Source organism: Austrofundulus limnaeus, unplaced genomic scaffold, assembly GCF_001266775.1.
Source record: "Austrofundulus limnaeus strain Quisiro unplaced genomic scaffold, Austrofundulus_limnaeus-1.0 Scaffold2026, whole genome shotgun sequence".
Taxonomy (NCBI): domain Eukaryota; kingdom Metazoa; phylum Chordata; class Actinopteri; order Cyprinodontiformes; family Rivulidae; genus Austrofundulus; species Austrofundulus limnaeus.
The window spans coordinates 987-15,384 of NW_013954428.1; the positions used below are offsets into that span (position 1 = coordinate 987).

General features: G+C 41.7%; 2 protein-coding genes across 2 annotated transcripts; one reads left to right on the forward strand and one right to left on the reverse strand.

The window, feature by feature from the left end:
- Positions 1–274: 274 nt before the first annotated feature.
- Positions 275–2,201, forward strand: LOC106536914 (voltage-gated potassium channel subunit beta-2; the record flags this gene model as incomplete). Its single annotated transcript, XM_014034255.1, is given in 2 exon segments — positions 275–363; positions 1,763–2,201. Coding segments are annotated over 2 exon segments (179 nt in total), but the record flags the coding sequence as incomplete, so codon positions are not given.
- A 4,007-nt stretch (positions 2,202–6,208) lies between these two features.
- On the reverse strand, positions 6,209–13,610 carry LOC106536915 (multiple epidermal growth factor-like domains protein 6; the record flags this gene model as incomplete). Its single annotated transcript, XM_014034256.1, is given in 14 exon segments — positions 6,209–7,056; positions 7,321–7,449; positions 8,532–8,660; positions 8,750–8,878; positions 9,137–9,265; positions 9,402–9,530; positions 9,695–9,823; positions 9,896–10,024; positions 10,101–10,232; positions 11,540–11,668; positions 11,752–11,880; positions 12,015–12,143; positions 13,280–13,408; positions 13,482–13,610. Coding segments are annotated over 14 exon segments (1,820 nt in total), but the record flags the coding sequence as incomplete, so codon positions are not given.
- Positions 13,611–14,398: the final 788 nt, after the last annotated feature.

A 14,398-nucleotide genomic window follows, 5' to 3' on the forward strand; every position in this document is an offset into this window, starting at 1 on the left:
TATATATAAAACAAGCCAACATCAACACACCACCTCRGTGTGAGAGGTTTGTATTGTTGTTCTATTTTAGCCACACATTTGTTTTATAGGGATGATTTAATCATGCAGAGATTTTGTTTCTGGAGGAGAAAGTTTGATTGTGTGTCACGTTGTGCAGCATATGTTTGTGTGTGTGAATCATGAATGTTGCCGGAGTGTGTGTGTGTGTGTGTGTGTAATGTGTGTGTGCTTAGTAATGGTGGAACTGTCATCACTGCTTACTGGTCTCCTGCAGCGTGGTGCCTACGGAACGAGGGGGTGAGCTCCGTCCTTTTAGGGGCGTCCAACACCGACCAGCTGATGGAGAACATAGGAGCGATTCAGGTGAGACTTCTCAGTGTTTTGTGTTTTTTTTCTATGTAGAGCACACAGGAAGTGCTCGATGTTTGTTCCTTCCAGTGGACCGCAGCAGCCTTCACTCCCGAGTACAGCTCGGCCTCTCGGGCAGTTCGCCGCTGCACGCTTGGCTGCTTTACTGTACCGTGTTAATAAGGTCAGCTGAGTTTCCGTTGCCGTGGGGATTGGAGGCGAGCTCTCGGCCACTTCTTCCTCTCCTGATAAGACTCACTGGATAATGGGGTTCTCAGACTGGTGGAGGTTTACGTTCTCTCCTCCCGCTGCGTGTGGCCTGGAGTAAAGTGCGTCCCCGGCTCTCCTCCAGCCTGATGCTTTGTGTGGCACTCCTGTGTGCTCATGCTCCTCTTCTTTAGTTCATTTGATATTTCRGTTTTAAAATGTTACTCTTACATTTCCTAAAGGCCCTGCAGTTTTTTTTTTTTGTTTTGTTTTTTTTTGGCCGACTTTATTAGCGCACATCCTAAAATAGACACAGTGTCTTAAGAGTTTTTTCAGCAAGTTAAGAGCCTAAAACTAAAAAAGTTTGTCAAAATTAACACAGACTGGACGTGAAAATATATATTTTTAAAAGAAACAAGATAAAAATGACCATTTCTCCAACAATATTTATCAACAAAAATGTATTTTTGTAGCCACATGGTTTCGCTTTAAATTTAATAATATTTAAAGATTCATAGAATTTGTTTAATTATAGCATCGGTTTTGTTTTGTTTTTGTTTTTTTGCTCCTCATTTGAACATTTCAGGTTCTTCAGGTTAAAAACTTTTCTTGAAAAGGATCAAAATTAAATTTGTTGAAGACATCTGTTAAAGAAAGATGTTCACTGTTTTCAGTYTTTTATTCATGACCAAGCTGCCCACTGGGCACAAAAGAGCTCATTCTTCCTCCAGTGCCATCTACAGGTTGTTTTGTGAAAATACAGCAGTTTGTGAGGATTTTAGCTGCATACATGTCAACTTGTACGGATTGTCTGTAAGTTATAAGGATTTTACATCATTTTGCAGGTAAACGGACGTATAGAGCAATCACGGATTTTTTTCAAGTCTTACAGATTTTTTCAAAACCTCATTTTCTAATTTATCTAACATGTCAGAGCCTGTAGGATGATTTAAAAAACAATAAATAACATCAAACAACCATCTTCCAACCTGTWCTGCCGCTAGAAATAAGTTTTGAACTTTTTCCGCTCTCCTTTCCTCCTGCTCGGGTGCGAGTTGTACAGATTTTTTGCAAAATTTACGGATTTCTGAGGCTTTTTATACAGGTACACGTCCGAAGAGGTTGACATGTAMGTTGCCGCTTAAACACTGAACCAAAGTGACCACAAAAGTTAAGCGTGTAATTTATCGTGTGTGTCTATTCTCAGGTTCTACCGAAGTTGTCGTCGTCCATCACACACGAGGTGGACAGCATCCTGGGGAACAAGCCGTACAGTAAAAAGGACTATCGCTCCTAACGCGCGGCCCGGCCCCACCCGGCAGGGCTGCGACCCGGCCTGCAGCCGCAGCGCCCCACCTTTGCCTGATCCTCTGTTTGCTTGAGCTTTTACTGAGTGAGACCCTGGCGCATGAGTCTGGCCTCACCGTGGCCACGCAGGGCATCTCATTCAGAGTTACAGAGAGAAGAAAAGAAAAGGYAATAACTTCAGTCAACTCCACAGGAATAGGGCGGGATTAACAAAGACAGACGGAAGAGAAAGAGATTAGGGATATGCGCTCATACGTAAATCAGTTACACATTCTATTCAGCTGAAAGTATTTTAAAGTCATAGAGAAAATTTAGAAAAATAAAGATATCTTTTTAAGGAAAAAAAAATAAGCACACGCTTGCTTGGCAGCCAGATTTTTCTTCTTTTTTTTAAAATATCTTTTTCTAAAACTGAATGCAACTTAAAAAAAAGAGTTGAAGTTCATACTGTATGAATAAATGTGAACTGCTGTTGCACATGTATCATAGCCATGCATTCGTTCCTGAGACGTTCTGTTTACAAACACTTGTGTACTGTAAAAGTCCGTCGAGGTTTCACTGAAAGAAAAAGTTTGTGTTGTCGATGTTATCGGCCCGTCGGCGGGCTTCAACAATCAGCACTTTAGTACTGTCAGTACAGGTGTTAGAGGGTAGTTTTTAAGGGAAAGGAGAGGATGGGTATTAAAATAGTCTTATCTCACAACCATTGCACTATAGAATCGCATCGCCTCTTGACAAATCCCTCTCCTCGTCCTCCCTCTTTGTTTTGTTTTTTCACCACTGGCAGTACATTAGTCCAGCCTATCGCTCCGGTGCTCCTGCTGTACTGTCGGCAGCCGAGGCTTCTCCATCCTGACCTGTAAATGTGTTGCTGTGACGTCAGGGGCTCTGAGGAGGTGGGCTGTTACAGCAGGAGCCGCAGTCATCTGTTTCACTGTGCCACCCCACCCCCTTTTGCTTTTTCGCTGTACTCAGTATCGGCTGCACATGGAGCGATCACATCTCACCGAAATCTCTCCTTGATCAAGTTCTTTTGTTCAAGTATTTGCCTTATTTACAGTTGCATCAAACTGTGCTCCGGGCTTCTCGGCGTAGACGTGGGCGGCTTCGACCGTCTTGGGTTCGTGTGTCCCCCGGTAAACGTTTGACTGGCGTAAGGTTGGTGTTTGTTGCGTCCCAGACCGGGAGGGAGGGGTGTCCGGTTAATCAGTGGGCAGCAGCAGCAGCTCAGGGAACGGAGATGGTTAGTTTCAGGTGTGCGTTCAGGAGGTTGCGTGTGGTCGTCTTTAGTCTCTCTTTCGTGTGTGTGGACACCGGAGGAGGGCCGGTGACTTTTTAGCATGGCTCGAGCCAAAGATCTTCTTCTTCATCTCTTTTAGCGGACACAGTCCAGTGTTTTACTCTCACTTTTGGCAAGATTATAGAAGTCATCTTGAAGCATGTGCTGTCCAGATTATCTATTTATGGGATTGACTTTACTCCATATATATCCTTACCTGACCAAACTGTTATCATAGTTAACAAATATGTCCTTCATATACAGAATGCGTAGTARGGCTAACTGCATTAGGATGGTTAAGGTTCGTTTTAAAGCAGCAGATGATTTGACACATATCAGTATTGCAGACATTTTGACGTGGCCCTTCTGTGTCCTCTGAGAGGGGAGGGGCCTCTGTAACTGTGATTAAAGCACAAGTGGATAGCATGTGACAACATCCTCTCAGCATGGACCTTCATCACCAGGCCTACAGTATCTACGGGACAAGCAAGGTGATGCTCCTCAGCTTACTAACACATGTAGTTATTAGATCTTTACAACTGTTGACTCTTAGCAGAAAAAAAGAAGAAGAAAAAAAACAAGCCCAGGACAAAAGTGATAGTAAAATCACTAAGGTTTAGGAGCTTTTCAGCTAAAGTTTAAAGGACAGTCAAAGTAAATGTTACTTTGCTGGATTTGCTTTACGGTTTGACTTGATTTCTTTTTAGACGCAAAGTCATTAAAGGTCTCTGCTGTTGATTTTTGTGTGTGTTTGCGTGTGTGAAGACTGAGAACAGCTAAACTAGTCCCCTTTTAGCCTTCTATTCAATTCAGTTCACTTATATGACTTCTGTAATAACTGTTTTGCAGTGTCTTGTATGTCAGACAATAATAAAAAGAACAGGCGCAAGCCAACGCTGTTTACTCAGATCAAGAGTTAAAGAAAAAAAAAGGAAAACATGAAAAAGATTTAGTTCATTTGTCTGTGGAGTTCGTGTGACTTGATATTTTCATCTGCAGGGAGCAGAAGATACTTCAAAGGATAGTGACATTTCAGATGACGCGCTTATTTATTAATTTTTTTTAATTGGGGGCGGGGTTTCTGAAAACTGAGACTGATACTGCTTTAATATCTCTGCTAAAATACGAGCAGCAAAGAGACTGGAACCCAGGGGAGAACAGCTGGTGTCTCTCTGTCCTGCAGCAGCAAAATTCACCCGTCGGCATCATTAACATCACAGCCTGTTTGTTTCGACAGAAAGCAAAAATTAAAAGAACAAAAAATGAGAAAATTGCAGTTTGATGGATCTGATATTCAATTTTTTTATTATCATTATGCAACTAGAAAATGCATCATAATTTTCAAGATGCAATTCATCCTATAATCTGCTTTATAAATAAAAAATGCAATAAACTACATAAGATTAAATAGAAACTACTTACGACTGTTATTTGCATTATTATATGCGGGGGTTTTTTTGTTTGTTTGTTTTGGGGTTTTTTTTCCAGCTCAGCTGCAGCACCTTCAGAGCTCTCTCCTCAAGCTCATCTCATGCATCATTCTGGTTGAAGGATTGTCAGGAGTTTCAATATTTCTGTAGAATTATCAGAGCTGAAACCTCGAGAGGGAGGAGAGAGATCCGAGGTAAAAACACTCTGAATGTGGTGTACAGTAGAAACGATCCAGAGCAATAAATTAACATTAATATTGTAAATAAGGCACAGAGATTTTTCTCTTTAAACTCAATCCGGAAAAACAATTTAACTTGGAGAATGCTGGAGTTGATGGTCTGTTTTAGTGTTTTAGCGCCTTAGATTGGATCAGGAGGGCAGGTGCCGCCTCTGATTTTTACTGGATGGTTTTAGTTGCCGAGTCAGACCCAGATTCTGCTGGACTGTTGGGTTGAAGGTAGTGACAGTTTCAGTGCTCTGCTTCTGAGGAAAGATCTTCACGTTTACCTGACTTCAACCCCCACTCTTTTTTTTAATCTTCTACAACCGAAATGAAAAATAAAAACCAAAAAACTTCCCTTCCTTTTTGCTCGTGCTAAAGATAAAAGAAGGTTTTCTGCTGCCTCCGAAACGAGAAATCCTTTTTTTAAGAGTTAGTGTTAATCTGCGCATGCAAGACATCGTCCTCGTTCACTTTGCGTCTACATATTCGTGCCTGAAGGGAACCACGTCATCACTGTCCGTAAAGAAAAGGTCACTTCTGGAAAAGGCATTATTAGGTGATCTTCTGATATGCTGCTTGGTAGATTGGGATTTTTAGGGGGGGAAGTGGGGTCTGTCCTCCAGGTTTCATGCTAATAATGTTAGAGTGGTATCAGTCTTCTCATCTGGTGAAAAAAACAAAAAAATAAGGCTGTTTCGGAAAGCCGCTCTGATTTAAATTGTGCATTCTGTGAGCTCTGCAGTGTTCTTTCTGAGCGTGCTGACCTGCTTCTTGAAAATGTCAACGCACATTTAAGAAATAACTTCATGTCTAATGCCTCTGTGTGCATGTGTGTGTGTGTGTGTGTGTGTGTGTGTGTGTGTGTGTGTGTGTCCTCAGGTGTGCAGGGGAAATTAATGCTTTAAAGAGGTCCTACACTGTAAAAAATGAAAAGTTGGATTTACTTAACCATGTTATGTTACCTGGTTCCACTTAACTGAGTTGAGTAAATTCAAAGCAATATACCAGTTTTTTAGCCAAAGAACATGAGTATGCTGCTTTGAATTTACTCAACTCAGTTAAGTGGAACCAGGTAACATAACATGGTAAAGTAAATCCAACTTTTCATTTTTAGAGTGTAGTTTCATCATGTTCCTTGTTCCGATGTAAAAAATCCACAGACGGATGGAGCTTAGGTCACACAGAGAATATATTTTTATGTTTTTATCCTTTAATGCCATAGAGAGAGTTATTTTATTTTTCATCATGCTGCATTATTTTGTCAGTAATGTATCCAGTTTAAGACTGACAACATAAAAAAAGAACATTTCTTGTGCTGTGTATGCGTTGTACTAAAATCACTCTTGAAGATGACTTAGGGAGAGCCTGGTATCTTCTGTACATACTCTGACATTTGTACATATTTCTGGTTGTGATCACCTCTGCCTTTTCTCTTTTTTTTGTTGGATTTTGTTTTTGCAGGCGTTGCTCTCTGCACTGTGCTTGAATCTGAAACGTAGACAGGTTGTACAGCTTCAATCTTTGACGAAAATGGAATAATGATAAAAAAAAATAAGAACGGTAAACCAAGCTTTGGTGTGTCTGTCTTTATTTCTGATATTTTAGAGAATTTGTCAGTTTAAAAAAAGGTTTCTAAATAATGTTCACCTGTAAGCATCCATATGAAATATAAATACAAAGTAATTTGTACAAAAAAATCTATTCCAGTACAAATACTGAGGTGCACATAAATGCTGTCATCTTGTGTTAAAAGTCAATTTTTAGGCAACTGGAACTTGATATTTACAGTAAAGCACCATTAGACCAGAGGTCTTACTTCATGTTGAAGACTCAAAAATAACTTCAAAGTAGTAAAATATATTTTCTAAAACCACCTCAGTGCCAGAGGCCGCAGCAGATTCAGTGATTTGTCTTCAAGCTGTCAGTTTATATACAGTACCTGTAAAAAAGTTACAATAAACACAATTACTGAAAGTGCAGTAAAGGCAACCGCGGTCTCTTGATGCTGCCTTCGTGATGTGGAAATATTCATATCTTGAAGATTATTTTGTGTCCGTCTTCCCTGCTGCAGTTCTCATCAGAGAGTCTGTTTCTGGTAATCCTGCAGCCGCTGCTTCCTGTCAGCCGCTTTCCTTCACCTCAGTCCGTTCAGTAGAAACCTGCTCTTCTGTGCCCGTTTTAGTTTTCCATCTAGATGGAGCTGTGTTAATGAATTGCGAGTCCCCTCCYCGGCTCCCGTGGGTGTAGCGTGGCGGCCCCCCTGAGGGGGGGAAAAAAAACGCACACAAAAGAGCCGTGAGTCCGGCTCGGCGAGCGCTCACATTCGATCAGAACTGAAACGGTGCAGCGTCTGCAGATCTGCCCCTCACAGATGGTAACTGAACACTGTCAGCACTTATACCACTTATTTACTCTCATTTCACACAGTCAGCAGGACCACAGCCTCAGTTCTGACTCACCTGCTGTTTGTTTGAATGTAGCAGTGAGGTTGGCACTGTGTGTGTGTTTGTGTTAGTCACTGTACCTTCCTGACAGGAGGGTCCGATCCAGCTGTGAGGGCACAGACAGCGGCCGCTGCGATGGTCGCACTGCGCCCCGTTCTCACAGTCGCAGGTCTGCGTGCAGTCCGGACCGTAACGACCAGCTCTGCAGGCTGAAACAGAACACACACACAGGAGCGGGTCAACGCAAAAGCACGAGGGTGGCATTTAAACCTGCGGACCGCTCAATAACTTCATCAGGTGGTGCCAAAGTTTAGTTTCATTTTCTCCCTCAACTCAATTAAAATACTACAGAATCACCATTTTAGTTTCATAATATGTGTCCTATTATTCTGACAAATATATAGCTTTATATAAGAATCTACAGGAAAGCAGCACATAGAAAGTCCACTGCGTTTAAAAAAAATAATGCTTTGATTAATTTATTTGTTTCCTCCCAAAAGTTTCATCTAGAAAACAGCAGTGTAGTTTCCTATTTTGAAGCTTTTATCTGAAAAATTGTAAGTTGTTTATTTTTGTTTTAAATAAGAATTTTAAAGTGAGCCCATCTGTTTCATTTGATCACAGATCATGACTGTTCCATTCTGAATATATGTATATGTGAAACATTTTTTATATATTTTCGCTACATTTTGTTTATTAGAAGAGAAAATATCTTAACCAACTGAGATGTGGGCTTGAATAACTTCCTTGGAGCTGCTCAGACATAAAGCTTACAGCTGAAGACACGGAGCTGTCTCTGATCGCCTTGTGACATTTTCACTTCCAATCTGGTGTCAAGACGCCACATATGCAAGCTGATGTCCAATAACCGGGAGAGGAAAACATTCAATTTGCTTTGTTTAGAAGAAAAAAACAAACATCTGCTTCATTAAAATGCAATTAGCTTGTTACGAGTAAACACACTTTAATTGTTTGTGATAATTAAATTGTCATTTAAAGAAAAAGGAATTGATGCATGTATTCTCATTTAGTTAGAATATTCAAAATGTTGATGTATTTTATATTTATTTATGTACTCTGATCTAGAAAAATAATGTGTTTTGACAAAAAAAACTAAATTAATTGTAAGCCCGATGTTACATCAAGGTTTAAGTAAAGAAAGCTCACTGAACGCTTCAAAAACTGTAAAATCAAGAGTGTTTACAAATGTCTTTCTTTTCTGAAAGTATATTTTTTTAAATTAATATTATTATTTCTATGAGCTAAAGTTTGAGAAAGGAGTGCAGATTACCAATGTCACATCTGGATCCAGTCTTCCCCGAGGGGCAGAGGCATCTTCCGGTCGCYGGGTCACACGGAGCGCCGTCTTCACAGTCGCACACCTTGGAGCAGGCCTCACCGTACCTTCCCTGCTCACACACTGAGAGGATGGGGGGGCGGGAAACAAAATTTATGTCTTCAAGTTTTTTTTCCATCCTCCTCTCGTGATGATAAACAGTTCTGACTGACCTCTGTGACATCGGGCTCCATGATATCCTGGAGGACAGATGCACTGACCCGACACGGGGTGACATGAGGCGCCGCTGTTACAGTCACACTGGAGCTGACACAGCGGGCCGTGGAAACCAGGAGGACAGGCTGATGGGGAGGACATTCAAAAATAAACTGTGGGATGTTCCTTTTTATTTGCTAAAATAACTATAAATAGGTATATGTTAGGAATAAATGAAATCAACCACTGCAGTCACTYTACAACTAGTTCTGCAGGGTTTTATTGGCACAGACAGGAGCTCAAGTAATTGTTTTTGATCCTAATTGAATTTGCAGCTGACGGAAACACAGTGGTTTATCCCTTAGGACACTTCCACTCTTTTCCATGTGTGTACTGGGTCTCACAGTGTTCACACAGATGTCCATAAAAGCCCGGCCCACACTGACAGGTCCCCGTCACTCTGTCACAGGAGCCGTTATTTTGACAGCTGCAGCTCAGCTGACAGTTGGCACCGAATCGGCCCACGGGACACTCTGGGGACGAAACAAAACGAAAAGGCAAAAAATATCAACCTCACGATTTCACACTATGAACAAAAAAATAATAATAAAAATAAAAAAATGGACTCAGCATTTTACAGTAGAGTTCATGTCTTTAAAAGTGTTGCACCTGTGTTGCAGTATTCACCAGTCCAGCCCAGACCACAGATGCAGTTACCACTGTCAGAGTCACACAATCCTCCATTACTGCAGTTACAGCGTTGGTGGCAATCTGACCCAAACCAGCCTGGGGGGCAGCCTGAGGAAAACACATTTTATAAAATAAATCTGAAGAAAAAAATACTGAGGTGAAACATGACTCATGATGATAAAACAAAGCAAACGCAAAAAGACCAAATTAAGATTTTATGTCGCTAAACATTATTTTCTAAAAGTTTCTTGGACTTTCAACGTTCAGCTCACCTTGTCTGCAGTCGTCTCCTCTGCGTCCAGGGACGCACACACATCGACCTGTGGTCGGGTCGTTCTGGGCTCCATCTCCACACAGAGCCACCCGGGTGCAGTCGACTCCATATCGCCCGGCTGGACAGGCTGTCAGACGCACACTCCACTCAGTCATTTAATCATTCAGTGTGTGTTTGTCAAAGTCTAAGACAGACTCACAGATGTTGCAGCGAGGTCCGATAAATCCCGCCGGACATTCACAGGTTCCAGTTGAAGGAACACACCTCCCTCCGTTTTCACACTGACACTCTCGTTCACAGTTGGAACCATATCGACCCTCTTCACAGGCTGAAATCAGAGTTTCCATCACTCTATAATTCACCTCTTTCTTGTAGGATTTAAGAATGAGCTGCCTTTTTAATACCTTGGTCACATTTGTGGCCATGAAAACCTGGAGCGCAGTAACATGATCCGGTCACCGGGTGGCAGAGCTGGTTCATCTCTGAACACTGGCAGACCTGGTTGCAGTTTCTCCCGAATGTTCCTGGGACYCAAGCTGACAAAGAGACAACCATTTGTACAATCGGCTGGAGATGCTTCTCTTGCACCAAAAGCTTGTGTTTAAGTGAAGAAGCACCACTGAGCTTATAGACCAGGGCCAATTCAACTAAACTGCTCCAGGGGCCACAGTTACTGCAGGCCAGTGGTTCTCAATTCTGGTCCTCATGACCCACTATCCTGTATGTTTTAGTTGTTTCCCTGCTTTGGCAAACCTGATTTAAATGAATGAGTGATTGACAGGCTTCTGCAGAAGAGATGGGAAACAACTAAAACAAGCAGGATAGTGGGCCATGAGGACCAGAATGAAGAAACACTTCTATAACACTGTTGATCATGCTTACAGCCAGACAACTGTAGTGAAATAGTGCTTGATTAAAATGTTAATTTGAATAAAACTGTTTTAACTTAAGATCATATTACATGACAAAATGCGTCTCAATTCTGAAAATAAACAATTAACCAAAACATTTTGTAATAAAATGTGTAAAATTACTTTTAAAAGTACTTTTACCAACATTTATAGTGTTTAGTCATACCTGCACCAATAAAGGTCATAATAACAACAAACTGTGCTTTAAGTTTGATCTGCACTCAAACATTTTAATCAGGTCTCAATGTGTTTTACTGTTGAATGCACCAGGCCCCAATTAAGTGTGTAAGGAAATAAAATATAAATCACTACAGGCACAATTTGAGGCAGGACAGTCCTGTCCAAATTAGACTAACAGGCCCACAGCTCAGGGGCCGAATATCCAGCAATTAAAGTCATTATGTAATTAAACCAAGTATAAGACCTGTTACCTTTGAAATAGTTTATTTTGCTGTATTTAATCATGAATACAACAAACAGAACCCTATGTAATTAAAAATAGTGATAATAAAAAAAAACAAAAATAACACATTATCCTCCTATTTACCACAAATTTTATTTTTGACATCTCTGACGACAAATTTTCAAGTCAATTTAATTTTCACTTTCATAGTTTTATCTTCAACTGCTTGTAGTTTTAACTGTGTGGAGTGTGCATAGAAATGATTTTACCAGCTTCTAGCTAAGATCCCGATGTTTCTGTAGATACCAAACATGTCTATGTTTAACTAAAAGAACTTAGAGTAATTAAAGTAGAAAACCGGAGGTTTGGGCTGAAGAGATGAATGAACCAATTGGTGGGCCGAACTTTGGTCACTTGCCGGCCGGATGTGGCCCGCGGGCCGCCAGTTGAATAGTCCTGTTATAGAGTAAAGGAAGCTGCTTCTATTTCTAAACTAAATGAAAACACAACTCAGTGCTGCAGGCCTTACTGTGCTCACAGCCGTTGCCAGTGAATCCAGGAGGACAGCCACACTCTCCTGAGATGTGGTGGCAGGACGTACCCTGTGCACAGCTGCAGCGCTGCATGCAACGCTCCCCATATGTACCTGGTAAACACACTGGAAAAAAGAATAAAATCTGAGTTTTACTTTATTTGACCTCATTCTAAATTCTAACACATCCTTCAGCAGCAGCTTTGTACCTCTGTCGCAGAGTCTCCCCCTCCTCCCCGGCGGACACTGGCACTCCCCAGTCACATGGTGACAGGAAACCCCGCGAGCGCAGCGGCATCGCTCCTCACAGCCGACGCCAAACAGTCCCGCTTCACACGCTGCTCACAGGAAGGTGCCGATTAAAAGTTGATTAASAAAAATACACCGAATCACCATCACGTCAGCAGAGTTTCCACAGTACAGCTGTTCACAGGCCGTCAACGTTTCCTCAGCCGCTTCACCTCAGACCCACCTTTCTCACAGCGCTCCCCCGTCCAGCCGGCTCTGCAGCTGCAGCGTCCCGTCTGTCTGTCGCACTTACCGCCGTTTTCACATTCACACTGCTGCTGGCAGTCTGCCCCAAAGTGACCCAGTGCACACTCTGTGGAAACATGCACAAAAGAGTGAACACATATTTTTATGTGAAGTATACGGGAGGAAACTTGCCTTTTTTATGAGGAAACCTTTAATTTAATCAAACCATCTGGTTATTAGAATAATAATCCCTGTCCTCCAAACACTTCATAACTGAACCATCTTGGTTTTTAAGCACAGCGGCCACACAGACTTTTAAAGAGGGTACAGACATTCCTGGAGATTTCCTGATTATGAGGAGGGGGTGGGACCTGGCGCCGCATGATGGAGAAAGGTTGTAACAGCCTCAGAGGGAGGATCAGAGTGGAAGTCAGCGCTCACCGGGAGAAGTGGCTGAACTCTCATTACCGGCTCAACTTTTGCAGAGCAGACTCGGCTGCGGTGCAGAAGCGCTGCCAGCAAATAAACCAGACTTCTGGCGACAAACCAGTGAGCTCAGGCAGCATATTCAGCTCAGGCTGATGAGTTTCCTGAGCGCTGCAACAAAACTGCAAAGTGAGGTTCTTTGTCTTGTTTTCTCTCCAGAAATACCACCAGCTTCATCAAATCTGAGCTCTTTCTGTTTTAACTGAAGGGTTTGAACAGCACAAGGATAAATATAAAACAACATATTTACTCAGAATTACAGCACATTTTATTAAATGCATTTAAAGGCTAAACTAAAAAAAAAACTAAGCCATAAATTTAGTTTTGTTGGTTAAATAACAAAATAATTTCACCAATAAAGAACAATCCTTCCAGCCTGTTTGTAAAGTAATGCAGCTGAAGGTTATATTAAGAGGATGTTGTTGAGTTTTTAATGAAGTTTCAATAAAAGACTAAAGGAATGCCATGAAATTAGAGCAACATTTATCACAGCTGACTTTTGCAGCTGGACTTAAATGTTGGGTTTCCTTCACAGTAAGCCTGTTTTATAAAAGGGGTGAWATATATATTTTTTTACTTTAAATAAAATAGTTTACATAAAGTGTGTAAACCTCATTAGATCTGTTAACATTTCTCAGATTTTGGCAATTCGTTGGCGGAGTAGAATGTTATTACAAATGAAGGCCAAGAACAAAACTAGAGGATAATTTGTAATAAATCATCATTAGTTCTGAATTAATTTGAACACAGGGGAGCGTTAAACACACTGAGCCTTACCAAGTTCACAGGCTGTGCCCGTCCATCCTTTAGCACACGCACATTTTCCATCCGTTTMGTTACAGGTGGCTCCGTTCTGGCACAAGCAGCGCTGCTGACAGTCTGCTCCGTAAAATCCAGCAGGGCATTCTGGGAGAGAAACAGAGATGAGTCCACCTTTTCTTTACCTGAATCCTAGCCGATTCCTTTGTCTCTGCTGCACCTTCTGTGCAGTTGMGTCCGGTCCAGCCCGGCGAGCACGCACACTGCCCGCTTGTCGGCTGGCAGATGCCGCCATTCCAACAGCTGCAGGTTTGGTTACATCCCATCCCATAGAAACCAGTCGGGCACGCTGCCAGGAGACAGGCAAACAATATCATTACCTTCTGATGAACTCTGAAGATCAAAAGTAGAAATTCCAGTATTTGGGAAGTAATACGTGGCTCAGCCTGGGGAACYTCAAACTGGTAGGTTCTCATATAGAACTGGGCTGAGCTTTCCCAAATATCTCTAAAACTTTAGGATGTTTTTAACGTCTTTATGACCTTGCAATATTTAAAGGCACAGTGTGTAGAATTTGTTGTTTTCAGCGACATCTAGTGGTTGAGTGGTTGAATCATCCTCCCTGGTCCTCCCCCCACCCCTACCACCTGCTTCCAAACGCAAAGGAGTTGCTACGGTGTCTCTCAGGTGTCAAAAACTTTTGATAATTCCAACCACCATGTCCACCAGCAGCTTCAGGGCTAGTGATGTTTCAAGTGGTAAGATTATGAGCTTTAATAAGTAAAATTATCCCAGCTACAATGACAGACAACAAATATTACGTTTATTGTATTACAACTAAAACCGTTTCTGACGCCGCCACCGCAGTTTGTCCTTCATGAYCCTTCGTAGACAAGATGGCGGTGCAAGATGGCGGCTGCCTGTAGGGCGACCCGCGACCATGGAGATATAAACAGCCTTTTATAAGGTAAAAATAATAAAACAAGGTCTTTGTCTGCTATGATTAGACATGTTTTTTTTTATTATTGTCATTAGTTATTATCTCAATTTCGGCTAAAAGAATTGACAAAATCCTACACACTGTGCCTTTAAAGCAGCTTATTTTAAGACATTGTTGCTTAAAACCAACATCTGAGA